Genomic DNA, 20,430 nt, shown 5'->3' on the forward strand with positions numbered 1-20,430 from the left:
ATCCACTGCGCCGCTGGCCAGTGATGCCAAGGGAGGAAAACGGACCCGCCTCCCTTGAGAGGACTGAACGTCGCACTGTTAGTATCCTACAAATAGATGACAGTGGACATTTCTAGGTAAAGACACCCTTGGCGTGGGTTGCCCATTCCCGCCGCAGCTTGTTTGTCGCTTGCTCCGCACGGGCCTGAGAGAACGCGGGTCAGGGAGGGCTTGTCGAGCAGGCCAGGGCACCCTCAAGGGACCCACCCTCAACAACAAAGGGACAGCTCCTTACTTGAAGGTTTCCCACACATCAAAACCAGTGCGATATCCTGATACAGGGCGTCCTTCCCTGCGCAGCCCCACCTCACCCTCAATTTCTCAGCAAGTCGAGCCGCCTCGGCCTGAATGTAGTGCTCCACCGTCTGAGACTCGTCTGGCGCTGGTAGTACCTGGGCGAGGGACAATGAGGCATTTTGATGAGCATGGTGGGGGGCATTATGGCCACATTCGACAAAAGTGAATGCAAAAACCTCCTCGCAGGTTTGATCCTAGTCTCTTGCGCCTCTCCTTTGCCATGCTAACGAGCATGATTCACCCCAGCTCACCTCTGCTGCCGCCTCGGTCTCATCCCCAAAGCCAATGACGTCGCCATTGCGAAGCGGGCACGCATCTCCTGCAGATATACATATTGCGCAAGGTCAAAGCTGCGGATGCAAGTCCAGTGTGCCTTCCTTGCAATGCCGGTCTTCCCAGCACCGGCCTTCCCTCACCTTGACGCTCCAGCGCACGACCATTGAGTGTGGTGCCATTGCTGCTCCCAAGATCACGTACTGTCCAGGTCTTCCCGTCCCATGCTATCTGGGCGTGCCTCTCGGATACATTGGGGTCTTTGATCTGGAGCTGGCGGGGAACACGGGTGCGGCCGAGGATCTGTGCAGGTGCCTGCACGACCAGTTCCGTGCCAGCAGCAGGCCCCCGAGTGAGGCGCAGTGTCAGCAAAGCAGGCTCCTGCGATGTGAAATGGAAGTCGAGTCTTGTTTCCAGGACCTGCGAAGTCACACACACATAATCCTCCTTGAACAGCATGCGACATGCACATCGTGCCTGAGGGGTGTCGGAATCCGTCATCGGCACTACTGGCACACAGCAACGTCGCCACCAGGCCCTGCCGTCGACAAAACACTTCTTGAGCGTCGATTTTCCTGCTTAGCATCACTCTGAATTGTCAGACGACCCTTTTAGCTGCGCTGCACCCCGCGACAGCTCTTTTAGAGGGGCACAGCATGCGGCGCACATGTCTCGGTCACGGTGGTGTTTGAATCCAGCATCGCGGCAGTCTACCTACCGCAGAAGTTATGCCTCGCCGGGTGAGCGCGGCCGATGATTAGGGCTGCATGCCCTGCAACAAATCGGTGGGCCTTGTTTCTCCACGACGCAGGATGGAGGTCAAAACCTACAGTCGTCGTAACAAGCAGGTGAGGACCCAGCCGGCTGCATGGGCATCTGGCCTTCCCTGGGCAGAGCCTGCTAAGGTCACGGCCCCCCTCCACCTCCCATCGTTCAGGAATCCCGTCCTGTCCTCGTCGACATAGATGACGCCCCTACCTCCAATGAGCAGCTCAGTACTGCTGCATGCAGCCAGGCTGAGGAGCAGACCCCGCTGCCAGTGAAACCGAGGCCGGCCCAGGATGGCCGCTGGCGCCGGGGAGGTCCCGACAAGGAGAACGCTGTGCTCATACAGAAACAGCAGATGGCAGAGATGCGTCAGTACTTCCAGGAGGTGAGGTGCAGGGGCTGGATAATGGTGCCGTCCTGAGTGGCATGCCTTGGGCTGGGAGGGGGGTCCTGGACCAGGGCATGGGCATGCATGTACTCCAGGCCCCGCTCATTGAGTCGCTGCTTGGCTCCCCCAACACACCCCTGCTCCACACTCAGCACCTCCATTTGCTTCCCTGCACAAGGTGGATGCCTTTGAGCTGGCCGCAGAGACGCCCTCGCCGATGTTGCGGCCGCGAGCTCAGACCGTCGGGCCGGCCTCGCCCGTGCTTACCACGGCGCTGACAGCCAGCGAGTCTCTTCGGGAGCCGGCTCTGCGCGGAGGAGGGGAGGTCGCCGGCGAGTCCGGCGGCAGGCTGCCGGACTTGCGGGCCTCGCCGGAGCCTGCCGGGAGCCCCGCGCCGGCACTGGACGTGCCCGAGGGACCCCCCCCCAGCACGCAGCAGCGCCGCGCTTCCAGGGCTTCCGGCCTCTCGCGCCGCGTTTCATGTGCCCTCGTGGCTCACCCCCTGCCCGACCTAGATGCCGGAAGGTGATGGGGCCTGGGGTTAGGGCTGGGGCTGGCCGGCTTGGGGGAAACCGAGGGAGGCTGTGACACCATTCATGGTGGGAGAAGGTGCCACGCCTGGTGGCCGGGCGGCAGAACTCCCATCCAGCAGCGGCACACACCCCTTCCCACTGGCCCCCGCACGCCTTCCACCTCACAGGCGCTCCAGCGTCGGCGGCGCCCGCTGGGGCGCGGGCAAGGTTTGGCGGACCTCGCTGGCACCCCGCCTCAGCCTGGCGGGGAGCCAGCTGGCATCTGGGGTCAGCAGCGCCCTGCGGTGGGTCGGGGCGGTCCAGCCTCCCAGCCAGGCGGGGGATGAGGAGCCCAGCCACGAGGCCGCCACCTCGCCGGCGCCCTGGGGTGTGGCGAGGCCGTCGGTGGCCGCTGGGAGGCTGCCCGTCCCGAGCCCCATCCAGGAGAGTCCAGGCAGCGCGACAGACGAGGAGCCTGCTGGCGGGGATGGCGACAATCATGCGACAGGTGGCCCCAGTGCTGTGGGGGGATCGGGACCGCTGCCGCGGACCAAGACTGGGCGCGCCTCAGGGCTGAGCGGTGCATTGAAAGCGAACGACACATCGGAGCCAGGCGACGCTCTGGAGCTTGGGGAGGCCCTGCGGCGCTTGACCCTGGCGTCCGAGGGCCGCGCAGCTGGGGAGGGGGAGGCCGCCAAGACGGGGCTGGACCTGCTGCTGGAGTTTTGCGGTCAGACGGTGGGTGCGGTGACATGACTGACGGCACGAGAGTGTTGCTGCCTGGGGGCTTGTTGGACAGAGCGTCATCAGGCCTGGCAGGGACCTTCACTGCAACCTCGCACTCTCTGTCCTCATGACCCCCCAGACGGTGCCCTCCATGGAGGAGCTGCTGGGTCAGCACGTGGACCTCTCCACGGTGAGCAGAGAGGCTGGGGCTGGAGAGCAGCTACTCTGGACATGCCATGCAATGGAGATCACCATGGCAAGGGTTCTGCATGGAGTGGCTTGCAAGTCTTACCTTCCCTCACTTCCCAGGCCTGGCACACCTCTCGCGATACCCTGCGCAGGTGCGGAAGATCGGGGAGGGGACCTTCGGCGAGGCCTTCAAGGCCAGCGGCCAGGTTCTCAAGATTGTGCCCATGGAGGGGGACATCAAGGTGAGGCATTGAGGTGGGGCATGCAGAGCTGAAGGTTTTGGTGGGGGCTTGACTTGCCTGAGGCCACACCTCCCCACACGCACCGATTCTTCCCTCCTTTCCTCTGCACAGGTGAATGGCGAGCTCCAGAAGCGGGCGGACGACATGCTGGGCGAGGTGGCCATCACCAAGACGCTGAGTGCGCTAGGCGACGAGGACGCGGCTGGTGAGGTGGCGGACTGTCTCGGGAGAGGGCTTTGAGAGTGCAGGCTTCGACTGCTGCATGCCCCATCAACCCCACACCATTGCCCCTGCCGCGCCAACTTTCCCTGCAGCCGCCAATTCCACGCCCGGCTTCGTGCGGGCGCTGGGGGTGGGCGTAGGGCGGGGCGCCTACCCGCCGGCTCTGCTCAGCGAGTGGCACCGCTGGGACGCAGAGCACGCCTCCGAGAACGACCCCGTGGATGTGTTTGGGCAGGACCAGCTGTACACGGTGAGGTTCTCTGGCTTTTTGTACACATTTGTGGGGTGGTGGGGCAGGAAAGGGACGCGGGAGGTGGCTCTGATGCTCAGAAAGCATGCATGTACGGATCACCTCGAAGCTGGCCCACTCGTCCACCCCATGGAACATCCCCCCACGATCCTTACTCTCCATGCCTCTCCCACCAAACCCCCAGGTGTTCATCTTTGAGGACGGGGGCAAGGACCTGGAGCATGCCACCCTCGACTCCGCATCTGACATCCAGTCCATCCTCCTGCAGGTCAGTGCTTTGGACTGGGCAGAGGTGCCTGAGATGTTGAGGATGAAGGCGTCCATGAAAGCAATCCATCGTGTGGCGGCCTCAGGATGAGCGACAGACACCGAGGGACTCCCAAACTTCATGATCGAGGCCCCCCCCATCTCCACCCCACCCTGCAGACGACGCTGGCACTGGCCGTGGCCGAGGAGGCGGCGGAGTTCGAGCACCGTGACCTGCACTGGGGCAACCTCCTGGTGAAGCCGGCGGCGCCGGGCGAGGCCCTGCGCTGCCGGCTACGCGGTGTGGAGCTGGAGGTGTGCGGCGGGGGCCCGCGCTGCACCCTCATCGACTTCACGCTGTCCCGGTTGCAGACCGCGGGCGGCGCGCTGGCCTTCTGCGACCTGGCCGCCGACCCGGAGCTCTTCGTCGGGCCGCGCGCCAATGCCCAGGCGAGTGTGGGGCGGGAGGATGGAGTTTTGGGGGCTGGGAGGCTGGGGTGAGCGTGCGGCAGTGAGGGATGCGCAGGGGGGGAGCGGCACACCCAGGCCGATCCCCTCCAACCCGCCGCAGGCCGAGGCGTATCGGCGCATGCGCAAGCTCACCGGCGACTCCTGGGAGAGATACGTGCCGGGGACGAACGCGGTGTGGCTGCACTACCTGGCCGACACCTGCCTCACGCAGAAGCTGGCCCAGGCGTGTGGTGGTGGTGGTGGGGGCGGTGTGCGAGCCCTAGTGCCCGGCGTGGCGCTGCGCCCGGGTGCACGCATTTGCTGGCGCCCCGCGCATTCCCCATTCTCAGGTGGCGAAACACTGCGCCAGGCACCCTCGAGCCACACCACCTTTCCCCTCACACATTCCGTCTGCAGTGCAAGCACACGCCAGCAGACAAGGTGGCCCTGAGGGGCTTCCGGAAGCGGGTACTGGCCTACGCCAGTGCCGGCGAGGCGGTGTGGGACGAGTACTTCAAGGGCAGTTGGACGGCCACCGACTGATCGATGACTCGTCGGCGAGCTGGCCTTGTGGCTCCTTGATGGATGCCGCTGCTGCACATACATCGATGTGAGAGAACGACAGGTCCTGTGGCGATGCCCCGCAAGGCTTCTAGCTGACTCGACCTCCCAGGATACCCTCCTCCCCTCCCCTGCTTGCCAACCCCAGATTCCCTGCTGCCTGCCTCCTGCAACGTGTCGGGGAGAGCACCTTACAGCGACTGGGCCTGCCGGGTTCACTCGGTGGTCTTTAGGATGTCCGAGTCGCCAGCGTCGGTGATGGTGAGGACAGACACGCGGTGCAGCTTTCCGCAGGCGGTGCCCAGGTCCACGTTGTTGCCCGAGAAGTGGTGCACGCTGGACTTGGAAAGCATGGCGTAGTACTCGATCTCGGACTTGCGCACGGAGGGGCAGTTGTTGGAGATGATCACCAGCTTGGCCTGCAGCGGGAGTGGGAGGGAGTGAGGATAGGCGGCGCCCTACACAGAGCAGAGGAGACTCCAAGCCCCGGAACGACGCGACACAGGACATCCTCGCGCACCTTGCCGTTGCGCAGGGTCTTCAGCGTGGTCTTGTAGCCCAGCGTGTATTTGCCGGACTTCATCACCAGGGACAGCCTGGAGTTGATGCTCTCCACCGACTTCTTCGACTTCTTGACAACCGCCATTGTATGGATGTTCTGTCTCCTTCTCAGCCTGCACAGACAGTGGGATGAATTCCGATGAGCTTGCAAAGTCGCGGGGCGGTGCTAGCGGAGAACGAAGGGCCCGGTCCCAGCCAAGCACTACGGCGGGCAGGTGGTGCACAGGGCCGGCACCAGCCCCGCCTGTCCAGTATGGTGCAGGGGCATGCCAAGCTCACCGTCGGCTCCAGAGACGTTAGGGAGTCGGAAAAAGGGAGGGATGCAGGGGAGGAGGCGCCCTATGTCGCCTGTGTCAAGGGGCTATTTAGAAAGATCGAATATCGCGGGGCGGCTCTCGCCCCGAGCCCCGAGCTACAAGCCGGGTCCTCCCGATAGCCCGACCCTCTTTTGTCAGGAGGGTTGATCACCATGGTGAGTGGAGGGGGCGGACTGGATGGCACCCACGGGCAGAGGTGTGTCTCCCGCGCTCACTCCGGCACGCACCCGATGCCACCCCACAGGCGCCAAAGGAGCAGAAGTCCAAGGAGGCCAAGGCCATGGCGGCCATGTCGGCCGGCAAGGGCAAGAAGAAGGTAACAGCTGGGATAGCGTGGCTGGGCACGGCCGAACAGCCTGCGGCGTCGTGCACGGAGACCGGAGGTGTGTTCTCGGGTGCCCAGACGGGCCCGTTCGTCACGTTATCTTCCCGCCCTATGCATCGCAGAAATGGTCGAAGGGAAAGCTGAAGGAGAAGGTGAACAACCAGGTCCTCTTCGACAAGGTGCGACGACGCCGTGGATGCCCCCCTTGTGTGGGCCCTGCATGGCTCGGCTGACTATCGGGCATACTGGATGCCAGCGGCCTCCGAGATTGTAGCTCAGTCTCGCACGCCCACCCCATCGTTCGCAGGCCACCTACGACAAGCTGCAGAACGAGGTGCCCAAGTACAAGCTGATCACCCCTTCCGTGCTGTCCGACCGCCTGAGGGTGGGTGCAGGGGAGGAGCAGGGAGTGTCGACGGTGTTAGATTGGGAACACGTGCCTCCTTATGCTTTCGCCATTCTTCACAAGTGTCACTTGCACGATTGCTGTGCAGGTAAACGGCAGCCTGGCGCGTGCCGCCATCAAGGAGCTGCTGTCCCAGGGAGTCATCCGCGTGGTCTCCAAGACCCACTCCCAGGAGATCTACACCCGGGCAACCAACACCGAGGCATGAGGCCCCGGATCTGGAGGCCTATGCGTGCTCCCGTGGTCGCATCCTGCCGCTGGATGTAATCTCATTTCTGACTCCGGCTAGGGTGTTGAGAGGGAGTGCACAAGGGCGGGGGGAGGGCCCGGACATGGGAGGATGAGGATTGTGAAAGGGAGAGGTGCAAGGGGGTTTGCCAGGTGAGCAAGGGAAAAGGAAATGCAGAGGACGTCCACCGGTGAAGTGGGTCCAGTATCAATGCTCGGTATGGAGAACTTGAGTATGGTCTTAGATACTCTCTGCTCACAGAGAACAGATCGCAATTGAAGCAGTGCTTGCCATTTGGAATGGCCCGAGCAGTCAGATTAGCCTGCACCGCCCGAATCAGCCTAGGAATGGAATGGGAGGCGTGTGCATGTACAAGGAGCCATGTAAGCGCATGGAAAGGTGCATCGGAGATTGGCGCGGTCAACAGTTCTGGCCCAGACTTGCCACAACAGACCTCGGCCGCATGCATCTGAAGGAGAGTCTTTTTCTGCAAGCCGAGCAGGACGTTGACAACAGGTGTGCTGGTGACTGATCAGGAAGTGCCATTTGTCCTCCTCTGCGGCCCCAGCCCCGCTGGGGCCCAGGCAGAAATGACATTCACTCGTCCCAATGACCATGCCCATGGGGATTGCCCCGATCAGTTTGACAGAAGGCAGGGGATCCTGAACAAACCCACGCCAGCCTTCCATCCCAGTATGTTCCTCTCCAGGGTTCGAGCTGCAACGTTACAGACGAACGACGCCACTCCGAACCTGGGGTTGCACCAGACTTGACGCGCCCCTCCAGAAGAACACACGCACGCAAGGATCTCATGAGCACACGCCAGCTCCACCTGTGCCGTCCAGTCTCAGGAAGCCTCGCCATTCACCGACATGCCACACCCTGCGCCATCACCGCCCTCGCTGCTGCGCCTGGCTGCCCACCAGCGGGTTGCTGAGGATGCCCGTGTTGGCCCAGCCGTCGCCCAGTGGCATGGCCACCGCGTCCGACAGGTACCCACTGGCGGCGGCCGCCAGGTCGCGTGCCGAGCCGGAGGCGTTGGGCGGCGCGCGCGGCGGCGAGACGCGCGCGCCGCGCGCTCCCTCCTGCGCCGCGGCAATCTTGTTGCCCAGCGCGCGCAGCATGAACTGCTGGCGGCACAGCGACCGCACCTGGTGGAGAGGGGAGGGAGAGGGGAAGGGGGGATGGGGGGTAAGTTACTGGTCCAAGCTTGGAAACCCACGTCCTGAACACCGGCAGGGACCTTGCCCTCCACCACCCCCTCACACGCCCCCGCAAGCGCCCGCCTCTCACCTGCTTCAGGTAGGCCTCCGGCGCAATGCCGCCCCTGTTCAGCAGGCCGTCCAGCACGTACAGCGCGTCCTCCGTGGCCAGGTCCTGCGCCTGCACGGCCAGCGCGGCGGCCGACAGGTCGTCGGCCGGCACGATGGCGGCGTCCGGCGCGCCTGCGCCGCGCGCGCCCCGGGCCTCCGCGTCGGCCAGCCAGCGCGCCAGCGCCGCGCCGGCCGCCGCCAGCTCGTGCGCCGTCGCGTCCAGGGCCAGACGCTCTGCCTGCAGCCGTGCGACGCCGGCCGCCAGCGAGGCGCGGCGGGCCGCCAGCTGGCGTGCGGCGCCCGTCGCCTCCTCCAGCTGGGCGGCCAGCGCGGCGCGCCGCGCGCCGAGCGACGCCGCCAGCCGCCGCTGCAGTTCTACGGCGGCTGCAGAGCGGAAGGCGGCCGCCAACGCAGCGGCCGTCGCCTCCGCCTCGGCGCTGGAGGGGGGCGGGGCGGGCGCGGGGCGGGCGTGCTGCGGCGGGGGCGCGCCATACCCGCTGCTGGAGGCCTGTGCGGCCGGCGGGGGGGGCGGGGTGAGGCCGGCCCGGCCCAGAAGCCCGAGCTGCCGAAGCCAGAGGCGGGTACCGGGGGCGGCGGTGTCGCGCTCGAGGCTGGGCGGGGACTCGTCCCCATGGACAGGGACTGCAGGCGGGAGGTAGCCCTGCGTGTGTGAGGGAGCAGCGCTGAGCGATCGGCGGCAGGCTGTGAGGTGAGACGGAGCTGCCGTCCCGATCCCAGGGAGGCTGAGAAAGCCCACCTCAAGCATCATTGGGCCCCAGACCCTTCCCGCCTCACACCCACCCTTGGACGAGAGGGTTGTGGAATGGCTCAGGATCCGAGGTGGGGGGAGGAGGCGGGGGCACAGGCTGCGGCGCAGGGCCCTCCGCAGTCACCGCAGAGAGGGGGCGAGGGGATGGGGAAGGCCGCAACCCTGGCTTATGGGCCCCATCAGGGGTCCAGCCCGGAGGCTTGGTGAAGAGGGGGGGGTCAGAGCCGAAGCAGATGGACATGTCCTGAGCAGAGGGCGTTGGGGCGTGGTGTGAATTTACTTCATGGCCGCGAGCACTTTGGGGAACACATGCCAGCCCAGGCCCCAATGAGGAGGTGCTGCTCAAAGCTAGCGATTAACGAAAAGCACGCCACTCCCATGCTGGCATGCGAGACCCGGCCTGCTGCACGCCATCAGCCAGACCAGCCTGCCGACCCACCTCTGCCAGGATTCGAAGATTTGACCCTGGGTACAGCCAGTTTTCTAGGTACAGGGAAGCCACAGAGCCGGATGGGTCGACCACCGAATGCCCTGGCTTGATCATCATGTCAGGGGTCGGCACGACATACACGATGGGGGGTGCCAGGGGGAACTGCTCCGGCAGCCAGACAGCCACCGGGATATTGTACTTGACTGTCTGTGCTTGAGGGGGGGTGTTGAGGGCGGTGACGGGGGAGGGCAATTGGGGATGGAAGTTTGCCACCAGGCCCACAATCACGGCATCCAATATCATTCTAAAGGCACACAAATCACTCCACGTTGTCCTTCCACCACAGCCGACCTGGTAGTACATGGGGATTGTGCCTTCTAGTAGGAGCAAACTCTGGGTCCTGAACAGAGGGACAATGTGCGAGGAGTGACTGCCTGCAGGCCTGCATTGAATGCTAGAATGCTCATGACCACAACGCATGCGTGGCAAGCTGTCCAGCAAATGTTTAATCCAGCTTGACACCAGGCAACACCAATCCCAAATGCTCCATCCATGCACCACGGGTAGGGGCACTTGATCCAAAGAATTAAGATATGCATTCCCTTCGACACGCACCTCCCAGTGTGATGAGTGTAATCGTCCACTTTGACCTTCAGCGAGGGTATCTCCTGCACACCCACGAACAAGTGAGTAAACATGTGCCACTGGGCCTCCCAAGCGTGACCAATCTCAAGCTAGCTCGCTGAGCGAAGCCTTCCGCTGCAGGAAAGGTGCTCCCAAGGAACAGGCAAGACAGAGCCATACCAGGAGCATCCAGGACATGCACCATGTCCTCCTGAAATCCATTCAAGACAGGGATGGAGCCTCCCCTCGCGCACCGTCAGGACCTCCTGAACTTGCTGCCGGACTGCAAACTTGAAGTCGTCGCCATAGGGCAACGCGTTGGCACCCGTCCTCCCCAATGCCTCGGACAGCAGGTACAGGGAGCCTGGTGCCATGGCTCGCCGCTATGACTGTCCAAGCTTTCACCTGGAGGCACTATCTACGTTTTCATTGTATCTGGCGCACCAAGCTTGGGTGGCCCCCTCGAGGCGCAGCGTCCCGGAAGCTGAAGGCTTCCCTCGCCCTCTAAGAACGCAAGGCTACTCTTTCCTGTGAGAGTCAAAGGTCAAGCAAATTATGATCGTATCGTTGCGATGAAATCCGGTGTTGCTTGAGACACCAGGTGCTCACATACCCTCGACACATGAGACCGACTGGGCGCGCGATCGAGCACCATGAAACCATTCCTGGCATCATTCAGCCCCCCCACCTTCGATAGACAACATACAATTACTTTATCCAGAGTTTTCACGATTTTACACCCGCGTTGTCGAGGGCATGGCTGTCTTTTCGGGACATCCAGTCTGCTGCGTCCCTCCCACTCTTTGGAAGCGTTCTCCCTGACAAGCGCAGCGGCCAGGATGCCCGCAGCGGAAATTTAGAATAAGGATCATGGCGTCATGTCCCTCCCCCGGATCGCACACCTCCACCTCGGAGTCAGGGGAGGCTGGCGCCCAGAGTGCGGTGTCGCACCGCGGCTCCGGCCAGCGCTCTCCACCCCCTGCCAGCGATTTAAACCCCGCGAGGCCCCTGGCTGGCATGCACCTGACCTCGAGTGAGCTGAAAGCTCATGCTACCTGCTTGGCGGCCCTGGCCCGTGCCGGCCATGGCACCCGCACCGTGGACGATGTGCTGGGCTGGGTGAAGGCTGAGCTGGAGGCCAGGGGCCCTGGGCTGGCTTCGGAGGAGGGCTCGGCGCCGACCTCCTCCTCCGCCCTCTCTCAAGAAGGCCCCGAGGAGCCGACCAGGCCCAGCGTCGCCCCGCCCCAGGGCCCAGCCCCCGCCCAGCTCTTCGCCAAGGCCACACACTCCAGCCACCTCAACTACAGCGACATCCTGCAGGCCTTTGCCGCCACAGCATCAGGTGGGAACACTCCCCCCCCCCCCCCTGTTTTGTGGTGGTATGGTGGGCACTGTCTCCATGGCGCGGGGTGGTCGCCCCGGACCTGCGTCCCCTTTGCTTCGGACCAGGGTGCTGTGCATCCCAGAGCCAGTGGCAGGCTGCTGTGTCCCGGCGTGGAGCCCTGTGCGAGGGCAGATGTTCCTCCTCTTCACCCCATGATCACAGAGTGAACCCCTCTGCCACATCCTCGCAGGTCTGGACCCAGAGTCCCTGGCCGACTACCTGCACAACCTGGCGGTGCTGTGCCATGAGGCGCCGGACAACGAGCTCGTCGTGCGGCCCAGTGTGCACAGCGCCGACCCGTACGGGGCATCCGGCCGCGCTGCGCCTGCCCAGGCACGCGGGCCTGCACCCCCCAGCCGTGGCCACCCACTGTCCTCGATGCTAGGATCGCAGCCTGGGGCGCCGCCTGGCCCCATGTACCAGCCCCGCCCCCCGGGCCAGCCACTCCCTCCCCGCCACCCGGCTCACGCCTCGCTCCTGGATGACGGCTTCCGGGGACACGTCGCGCAGCCCCTGCGCTCATCCTCCGACCCCCTGCGCCTACTCAGCGCTCTGGAGGAGCTGGAAAGGAGGGAATCGGGGCACGGGCCCCTCGCGCTGGGCGGCGGCCTGCACCTGGGGGAGCTGCCTTGGGAGGAGGCGCCGCCAGCCCTCCCAAGCCTGGCCGCCCACCTGCTCCCGTCGGAGAGCCAGGGGCTGCTGAAGACGTCGTCGGCGCCCGAGCACATGCTGCGTGGGGCGCTGGCCGCTGACAGCCAAGGCAAGCGAGTTGATGGGGTGCTGGGTGTCGTGGGGGTACTTTCGAGGGGGTGTACAGTTTAGGATGCACCCTTGCCACCATGGCCGGCGCAGCCGCTCATCTTACGACCAACTCACACCTCTGACGCTGCAGCCCCAACCCTGGCCGAGGAGTGGGAGGGCCTGGGCGCGAGTGTCGGTCTGGACCGGCGTGGGAGCTCGTCCTCCATATTCACCGCCCCGCCTACCGCCCGGGAGCAGGGCGCCACCGCCAAGCCGTCCGGGCTGTGGCCTGGAGCCAGGACCTTTGTGCAGCGTCGGGCCTCGCGCCTCTCCACACACTGCATGCCGGCAGAGGAGCAGTGAAGGGCCGGTGCTGGACGAGGCAGGCCAGGGGTGTCCATGCGGCAACCCCCTAGTACAGCGCTTGTATTATTCCTTATCAAACCCATGCTGGCCCGAGAATCGGCAGGTTTGGTCACCAAAAGTACTCCTCGACACACGGAGTTCCTCCATCTTTGTCCTGTCCGTGATAGTCCACCTAATACTTCCCAATAATACGCTTCCAGGCTTTTCAACTGTAGCTGATTCAATAAAGCTTCCTGAATATGGGAGGAGTACTTATCTAAGAAGCTACCAAGGGGAAGCATGCCGCGGATGTCCGGACTCCGCGATATGACAACCTTCCTTCGTTTGACTCCCGATGCACAGTCCCTAGATCAGAAGCCAGAGCATCGACTTGGAACAAGCGAGGCCTGCCCAAAATATATTTCTCGGATCTGAATCTAACAAAGACCCATGTCGGTGCTCCAGGATCTGGTCATGCAGAAAGGTGCGAGACACCGTGCTTTGACCGGGGCTGCGGGCACCATCCGGAAAGCGTACGCAGGCACCAAATGCAGATTAATGTCAGCATAATAGCCTCATCTAGCTCTCCATCTCATTATACATCTACTCCTATCCCCGTGCGATGTGGCACAGGCGCGCAGAGCTGCAGGCTGGTAGTGCAGCAGGAGGACACGGCGGTCCTCGCCACCGTGAGCCAGCTGGGAGGGCGTGATGCTGGGCATGCACCACCTGTGGCCGTACAGACCAGGTATAATTCGTAATTTGGACGTGGGGCCTCGGGGGGTGGGCACATTTTCAGTGATGCATCGATCGTGCTTCTGGAGGGTATAGGCGACCGGAAGCGGCGTGAGCAACATCATGGCCTCCACAGGCCCATCCATCTGGATGACATTTCGACTCTCGGCCCCTGATCAGGTTCTCTGAACCCGACAAGTGCGCATGGGAGGCACTCGTGGAGGCCTTCGTGGCGCTGAAGATGCAGGAAGGGTATGTCATCAGCCAACATTATGCCACATCCCCTCGCATCCATGGTGAGAGCAGGGTGGGGTGGGCAGCCACTTGGCCAAACCCATGTACCGACCTCGGTGCAGGGGATGTGGTTACCTTCTCAATTTCATTGCATGTTTGCCCATGCAGATATCCTCTGAGCCTGTGTGATGGCGAGCATGGCATGTCCAACTCCCAGACTTTCCACACGGCTTTTCCCAACCAGAATTATCACTTTCGCTGTCTGGGGGCTCGCTGCCCTCGTTGGACTCCATGCCTTCCACCTGCGAGCGCGAGAATGGGAGCTTCCTGAGCGACGTTTCTCCCTTCGATGCCAGCCCCAGCGATGACTCGGCTGCGGGCTTCCTCCCAGCGGTGCGTTGCCCTTGTGGCAAGGGTGGCCTTGGGGCCTGGGTCTGTGCCAGCTGGGATGGCGTTCCCTGCATGAACCGTTCTCCCCCCACGACCCTCCCTGCAGGACATGTCTGGGAGGCTCGATCACAAGAAGGGATGCACAGACATCCGATCCATAGCCCAGTACTTCCGGTACCCCATCAGCGATGCTGCCCAGATGATGGACATCTGTCCAACCGTCCTGAAGAAGATCTGTCGACGGCACGGCATCAACAGATGGCCGCAACGCAAGGTGCGGGGTGGTTGGGCATGGTCCCAGTGGAGACTGCGCTGGGCTGTGGCTTAGTCTGGTGTGGAACGCAGCACCCATGGTTGAGCCGTCCAGCCTGACCCAGCCCCTGAGCACCCCTCTCCACATCCCCACAGCTGAAGAGCATCGAGAAGCGGGTGCAGGAGCTGGCGGCCCGCGCGCCTGAGGCAGGTGCGGACCGAGCGAGCCTGCAGGCCAAGATCGCGGAGCTGCAGGAGGAGATGCATGCCCTGACCTGTGGCCAGCTCAGTCTGCCAAGCCATTGTGCTTGGTGATGCCGGCGGGGGCAGGTCCCCATGGTAGCTGAAACCCTAGGAGATGTGCTCACTCCTTGTATGTGATTGCTTGGAGAACTCTGCAACACGTGGAGTCAGCACACAGACACGCTGAGAGGGGCGTCAAGATTGCAGAGGGAGTCCCGCCCTCCTCATGCCTCCAGGATGTCGTCCCAGCGCCAGTCCTGGAAGACCTTGCCGGGGACGAACAGTGTGCGTGCCAGGGCCTCCACGCCCTCCGGATCGGGTGCCAGGGTCGGGACGGGCAGTCTGGGCCCCAGGCCCGGTACCGCGGCCGGCGACGCCGTGCCCTCCACCCCGGCGTCGGCCATGACCGCCGCCAGCACGTCGCGCTGGCCGGGGTCCAGCAGGTCGGCCTCGCGCTGGAGCGCGCCCAGCGCCGCCGCCAGGTGCAGGGCCACCCGCGACCCTGGCTCCAGGCGGGACAGGTCCACCTGGTACAGCACGGCAAAGGCGACCCGCGCCGCGGCCCGCAGCTGCTCCTGCGTCCGACCTGGCAGCGGGGTGTGGGGGTGGGATGGAGTGGGTGGGGTAATTACTGGGTTGGGATTCATAATGAGCAGGAAACTCTCCGGGCAGAGCGTGTGCATGGCCAGGTGCTCGGGAGTGAGTAGGGAGATTGACCACACGACAGCGGAGTTTCATGAATGGCACGCTCCGCAGTCAGGCTTTGATGCTGCAGGCTGGTTTAGTAGACAGTCATGTCAAGCCAACTCCCCCCCCCCTATCACTCACACACACACACACAAATCTCTTCAGTATCCACCTCCACCGCCATGCCCGGTGCAAGCCTTCATTCCATCCTGACTGCCCCTCCCAGTTCCGCACACAACACCCAAATGCTCGCACGCCCCCGCCAGCCCCCCGCACCGCAGCTCGCGCGCTGGTGGATGGTGGCGAGGAGGAGCAATACCCTCTGCAGTACCCACTCCAGCTGGCGCAGCGTGGCCGACGCGACGAGGCGGGCCACGCCGTGCAGCAGCGCCAGCTCAGTGCGCTCCCCGCCCCGGCCCGCGGCCCGGTCCAGCTCGGCAGCCAGCTCCGTCTGCACCGCCGCGTCCTCGGGGAAGGCGGCCAGCACCTCCGCCGCCGCCGACATGGCCGCCAGCAGGACGGCAGGCGGGGGCGAGGGGTCTGGATTCCCTTCCTCCCACTCCTCGTCGTCCTGCTGGCTCACGGAGCGCGCCGCCTCCCCCTGCGCCGCCCGCGGTCGGGTGCTCATCAGCGCCACCAGGAGTGGGATGAGCCGGCGCTGCGCCTGCGGTGAGCGACGAACCGGGGCGGCTGCGCTGTCAGCCAGACGCTCGTCCCTGCGCGTGCCCCTCACCCTCGCAGGTCACGGCACAGGAAGGAGACGGGAGGTCCCTCGACTGCGATGCCCATGTCCACCCGGCACCACCCGGCCTCGCCGCCACACACACGAGCGAGCCCAGCAACCGAGCGCCCTGCCACTCGCACCTGCCGGCCAGGCAGCGTCGGGGCCACGGCCCCAGCCAGCAAGGCCATGCACACACAGCCCTCTGCCGACCCCGACCCCACGCCTTCCGCGAGCGTCTCCAGCACCGCGTTCTACGCGACGGAGTGGGGGCGGGATGGTCGAGACGTTCCAGCGTGGGCATGCACTTGCATCGAGCGTCGGCGCGAAACCCCGCCACCCCTGGCATGCCGTGGCAGTCAGAAGGTGCCAGCACACACTGAACAGTCTTTCCAGGGTCCAGTCACCTCCCCTCACCAAAGATCTCCGGCGATCAATGGCGCTCGCTGGTGAAACGCCACCTCCTGCCACCCACATCTCCACCTGGGAGCCCTGCAGCCACCCAAAGACCAGCGCAGTCCCATGCTCCCTACCTGAACAGACAAGGCCTCCGCGCAGGCAAAGCGCACGGCCTTGGCGGTGGCGTGCGGGTGCTGCAGGGCCCAGGCCGCCCCCCCGCCCGCCGTCAGGCGGCGGAGCAGCGCCCCCGCCGCGCCCCGCCCGCAGTACGGCAGTACGCCTGACAGCAGGAGGGGGAGCAGCGCCGCCCTGCCCGCCGCGGCGGCCAGCGGGGACTGCGGCGCCAGGTCGCGCGCCGCGGCCGCCACGCGGGGTGCGGGGTGCGGGCGGCCGCCATCGCACCATGAGGGGAACCCGACTGTTGTGATGGGGGGCGGGGAAGAGAGTGGGGATATGTACGACACAAGCACATGCGGGAAACAGTCTGGGTACCAGGGATGGATGGGATTTCCGACGTTTGTAGGCTCGTTGCGCTGTGGAATGCAGATCCCTGGAGCCAGGCGGGGGCCACGCCAGCGTTGCTGCTCCCCGCATGCTCCAGGAATCCATCAAAGCACCCACACATGCACAGACACCCACATTCCCCCATCCCCACACCTGCGGTGTACACCAGGGGCTCGACTGCAGCGGCGGAGGCTGCCTCCCCCAGACCCAGGCACACGGTCTTGAGCACCGCCGCAAAGCGCTGGCGCAGTCCCTTGGTCTCCGGGACGGGTGCCACGAGACGCGCCGCGCCGACGACAGCAGGCACGATGGTCAGCACAAGGCAGTCCACCGCCGGCCACTCGTGCGCCGCGCCGGCGCCGCTCGAGGCGCACCACGCCTCGAGCGCGGCGGCGAGGACCGGGCCCGAGGCATGGCCGTCGCCTGACGCCGCACCGTCCCGCTCCTCCCCGTCTCGCTGCGCCCTGCCCGCCCACGGGGGGATGGTGGCGGCCGCCAGCCGCTGCACTGCCGGCAGCAGGCCCAGCAGCATCTGCAGCAGTGCCATGGCCTTTGAGAGGGGAGGGGTGGGTGGGGGAAGGGGAGAGACTGAAGGGGGTGTGGCGCACAGCTGAGGCAGCGGTGCTTCAGGGTCAGCGACTCGAGAAGGAGGGTGGGGAATCCTCGATCATGGCATCAAAGGCCCAGACCTCCACCCCCTGCCCTGCTGCCTCATGCACCTCTCCTTTCGCCCTTTCCACCCCTGCCGCATCCTCACCCGCCAGACGACGGCCCCGGAGGGCGCGCGAAGGACGGCGGACCCCGCCGCCACGCTTTCCTCGGGCGTGCCGGCCAGGAAGGGCGCGCGCGCCAGCCCCGCCCCCAGCGCCTCCAGCGCGGGTGCCGCCAGGTCCAGCAGCACACCCCCGCCGTTCTTCGAGCCCGTGTCCCCGCCCGCCGCCCAGTCCGCCAGCGCGGGCACAAGCTCGTCCTGCGCGGCGGCGGCCACCTCCGCGCCGGGGTCGAGCACGAGGTGCAGGGCAAGATCGCGCAGGCGGCCCGCGGCGCCCGGCGCCACACGCGCGCGGAGGAGCGCGCACAGCGCGCGCAGCGCGGCCAGGCGCACCACCGCCTCGGCGTCGTGCGCCAGGTGGTCGGCCAGGCCCAGCGCCGCGCCGGCCAACGCCGCGCGAGGAAAGAGCGGCGCCAGCGCCGCAGCCGCCTCGGCCACCAGCAGGCGCCGCTCCAGTGCGTCGGCGTCCGCGCCGGAGCACAGCGCGGGCAGCAGCTCCAGCTGGACTCGGGTGGGGGACACGGCCGACGCCAGGCGCACGCACGCACCCACCAGCATCTCCCTCTGTGCGTGGTTTTGTTGTGTGTGTGGGGGGGGCCTGGATGGAGAGGGGCCTTGTCAGGCGCGAGTTGAGGATGGGCAAGCGTGTAAAGGGGCTTGATGGGTAGATGTGGGGGGGACGCTAGCACGGCAGGACCACAGGCACGGGTGCGCAGAGGAAGCGGTCGGCCCCTGCTTGTTCACACCCCAAGCACCCCCCCTTCTCCCCCTCAGGCAGACCTGCTCGGCGCTGGGTTTCTTGATCAGGTTGAAGAGGCAGGCGGCCATGGCGCTGCGGGTCTCCAGCTGGGGGTGCTCCCGTGCCAGTGCCAGCAGCAGCGGCACCGCCTCTGTTGTGGTCAGGGTTGGGGGGAGGGGGGGAAGGGCCCGGTGATATCCCCATGCGTTGCGCAGCGGGGGCATAATGGCAGCCAACTCCTCGAGCGTAGGCCGGCGAAGGATCCCAGGAGAGAATTCAAGTCGGGCACCGGACGATCCTGCAAATATTCTACAATCCCCGCCATCGGAGGCCTCCCCCCTCCACGTCCGAGCCGGAGTGGCCCACTCATTGTGAAACTCCACAACACAATATACACCCATCAAGCCCTCCTTCAACGCACACACCCCAGCACACAATACTAACAGCTCACGCACCTTGTCTCCGGTTGATGAGGACATGCGGGAGCAGCGCGGGCAGGGAGGCCGCCACCTCATCCAGCGCGGACCGCGCAGCCGCGGCGGAAAGCGCGGCGGGGGAGCTCCCCCGCTGGCCCTTGCCCCAGCCGTCCCCAGCCTCCTCGTCCCCCGCTCCATTCCCCCCTTTCTGCGCCAGCCGCTCCTCCAGGTCCCGCACCCGGCTCGCCTCGAAATCTAAAGCGGCCTGCAGGCGATGCCCCTCCTCCGCCGCGCTTTCCAGCCGGCGCTGGGCCTCCGCCTCCGCCTCGCGCACGTCCGCCAGCTGGACGCGCGCCGTGCCCAGCGCGTCGGCAGTGGCCGCCAGCTCAGCGCGCGCGTCCGCCAGCTGGGCGACGGCGTCGTGGCAGGCGGCCAGCGCGGGAGGCTCGGGGGCCAGGGTCCCAGGCGCGGCGGTCTGCAAGGGGGGGACGCCGGACCCCGCCTCGGCGCGCAGCGTGCCCGCCGTCACGCGGTACCCCTGGTCCAGCAGGTACCGCATGACGATGTCGTTCAGGACGCGCCGCTGCGTGGGGTCCAGCCTCGGGGAGCGCGGCTGTGGGGGGGCCCCTGGCAGGGGAGGGTCTGTGTCTTTGTTCGGGGCCCCGCCGGCGGGCCCTACTGGGGTCCTAGAGCCGTCTGCAGGGCCGCCGCCGTTGGCGCCGTGATGCCCCGAGCTGTGTGCCTCCAGGTCCTCCCTGGCCAGGCGGAGGTCGTACTCCACCACCGCCAGCCTTTCCTCCCGGGCCCGCGCCGTGGCTTGCAGGTCCAGGGCTGGGATTTTGGGGGACGGGGGAGGTGAGAAAAGCTTGCAGCACGTCCAGGCTTAGGGCCACCTAAAACGAGAGCATGGTGGGTCCTCCAGTGGGATTTGACCGCGACACCTGTGACGTGCAGGCGCACACCCACCCAACCCCTCCCAAACCCCACTTCAAACGCTCGGCTCACCTTCACGCCCCGTGAACACCGCCATCTGCTCCGGCGGGAAGAGGGTGGGGTCGGAGAAGAGGTGCTCCAGGGTCTCCACCTCCGCCTCGCGCCCCGCCTCCCCTGCCTCCATGAGCAGCTCCAGCGCGGTGAGCAAGTAATTGCGCTGCAGCAGCCATTGGGACACCTGGGGGGGGAGGGGGGGGCAGGGCGCAGCTTGAATCAGCAGCCTGTGGGCGTGCCCCTCCCTGCAGAGCACCCGCCCATGCGCGCCCCCTACCCCACCTGGTTGGCACTGAGCAAGTGATCGCTGTGGCGACGCTGCACCGTCATCTCCATCTCAGGAATCCTGGGCCTCAACACGCGATCATTTTGGAGGAATTCAAGATGGACTCATCGCGCATCCAGCGAGGCGGGCTCCTGCACAGGGAGGAGTGCGCTCCGGCGCGCACTCCCAGCCATGGGCCGTGGCAGTGCCGCCAAGCTCGCACGCTTAAGGAGCAGTGGTGGAATGCTGCGTATTTTTGAGTCACCTGTTTCACCTTTTGTACTACATCTACCATCTGGTAAGCGCCAGGACGGGGGGTCGCCACATGCCCGGCCCCCCCGATCTCCGCGATCACCAGCTTCGTGGTTCCCAGCGCCTGCAAGCCGCCCACCGCCCCACCCGTCCCCTGTACCACGACATCCCAAACCTTCAGCCCTCCCCCTCCACTAATGGTTTGTGGGATGTACAGCATCAGCCGA

The 20,430-nt window shown here is 65.5% G+C and overlaps 7 protein-coding genes across 7 annotated transcripts; 4 read left to right on the forward strand and 3 right to left on the reverse strand.

The window, feature by feature from the left end:
• Positions 1-350: 350 nt before the first annotated feature.
• Positions 351-996, reverse strand: F751_3750 (FHA domain-containing protein; the record flags this gene model as incomplete). The annotated part of the gene is made up of 3 exons (XM_011399324.1): positions 351-431; positions 588-655; positions 753-996. Coding segments are annotated over 3 exons (393 nt in total), but the record flags the coding sequence as incomplete, so codon positions are not given.
• A 736-nt stretch (positions 997-1,732) lies between these two features.
• On the forward strand, positions 1,733-5,145 carry F751_3751 (Serine/threonine-protein kinase haspin; the record flags this gene model as incomplete). Its single annotated transcript, XM_011399325.1, has 11 exons — positions 1,733-1,762; positions 1,944-2,290; positions 2,466-3,015; positions 3,143-3,193; positions 3,345-3,434; positions 3,546-3,639; positions 3,749-3,906; positions 4,091-4,174; positions 4,333-4,608; positions 4,724-4,894; positions 5,020-5,145. 11 exons carry the CDS (start codon positions 1,733-1,735, stop codon positions 5,143-5,145), a joined length of 1,977 nt encoding a protein of 658 aa, XP_011397627.1.
• A 233-nt stretch (positions 5,146-5,378) lies between these two features.
• On the reverse strand, positions 5,379-10,511 carry F751_3752 (60S ribosomal protein L30; the record flags this gene model as incomplete). Its single annotated transcript, XM_011399326.1, has 4 exons — positions 5,379-5,582; positions 8,295-8,384; positions 9,523-9,720; positions 10,392-10,511. 4 exons carry the CDS (start codon positions 10,509-10,511, stop codon positions 5,379-5,381), a joined length of 612 nt encoding a protein of 203 aa, XP_011397628.1.
• F751_3753 (40S ribosomal protein S25) lies at positions 5,978-6,980 on the forward strand (the record flags this gene model as incomplete). Its single annotated transcript, XM_011399327.1, has 5 exons — positions 5,978-6,019; positions 6,286-6,357; positions 6,489-6,545; positions 6,674-6,751; positions 6,861-6,980. 5 exons carry the CDS (start codon positions 5,978-5,980, stop codon positions 6,978-6,980), a joined length of 369 nt encoding a protein of 122 aa, XP_011397629.1.
• Positions 10,512-11,154: 643 nt separating the features above from the next.
• On the forward strand, positions 11,155-12,625 carry F751_3754 (hypothetical protein; the record flags this gene model as incomplete). The annotated part of the gene is made up of 3 exons (XM_011399328.1): positions 11,155-11,479; positions 11,712-12,254; positions 12,414-12,625. The coding sequence occupies 3 exons, from the start codon at positions 11,155-11,157 to the stop codon at positions 12,623-12,625; spliced, it is 1,080 nt and encodes a 359-aa protein (XP_011397630.1).
• A 1,242-nt stretch (positions 12,626-13,867) lies between these two features.
• Positions 13,868-14,533, forward strand: F751_3755 (Protein NLP9; the record flags this gene model as incomplete). Its single annotated transcript, XM_011399329.1, has 3 exons — positions 13,868-13,969; positions 14,073-14,240; positions 14,375-14,533. The coding sequence occupies 3 exons, from the start codon at positions 13,868-13,870 to the stop codon at positions 14,531-14,533; spliced, it is 429 nt and encodes a 142-aa protein (XP_011397631.1).
• Positions 14,534-14,685: 152 nt separating this feature from the next.
• Positions 14,686-20,423, reverse strand: F751_3756 (LisH domain and HEAT repeat-containing protein KIAA1468-like protein; the record flags this gene model as incomplete). The annotated part of the gene is made up of 11 exons (XM_011399330.1): positions 14,686-15,047; positions 15,425-15,812; positions 16,013-16,123; positions 16,403-16,462; positions 16,924-17,322; positions 17,530-18,108; positions 18,325-18,434; positions 18,739-19,312; positions 19,481-19,530; positions 19,705-19,870; positions 20,226-20,423. The coding sequence occupies 11 exons, from the start codon at positions 20,421-20,423 to the stop codon at positions 14,686-14,688; spliced, it is 2,997 nt and encodes a 998-aa protein (XP_011397632.1).
• Positions 20,424-20,430: the final 7 nt, after the last annotated feature.

The sequence above is a fragment of the Auxenochlorella protothecoides genome (genome assembly GCF_000733215.1).
Source record: "Auxenochlorella protothecoides strain 0710 unplaced genomic scaffold scaffold40, whole genome shotgun sequence".
In the NCBI taxonomy this organism is placed as follows: Eukaryota; Viridiplantae; Chlorophyta; class Trebouxiophyceae; order Chlorellales; family Chlorellaceae; genus Auxenochlorella; species Auxenochlorella protothecoides.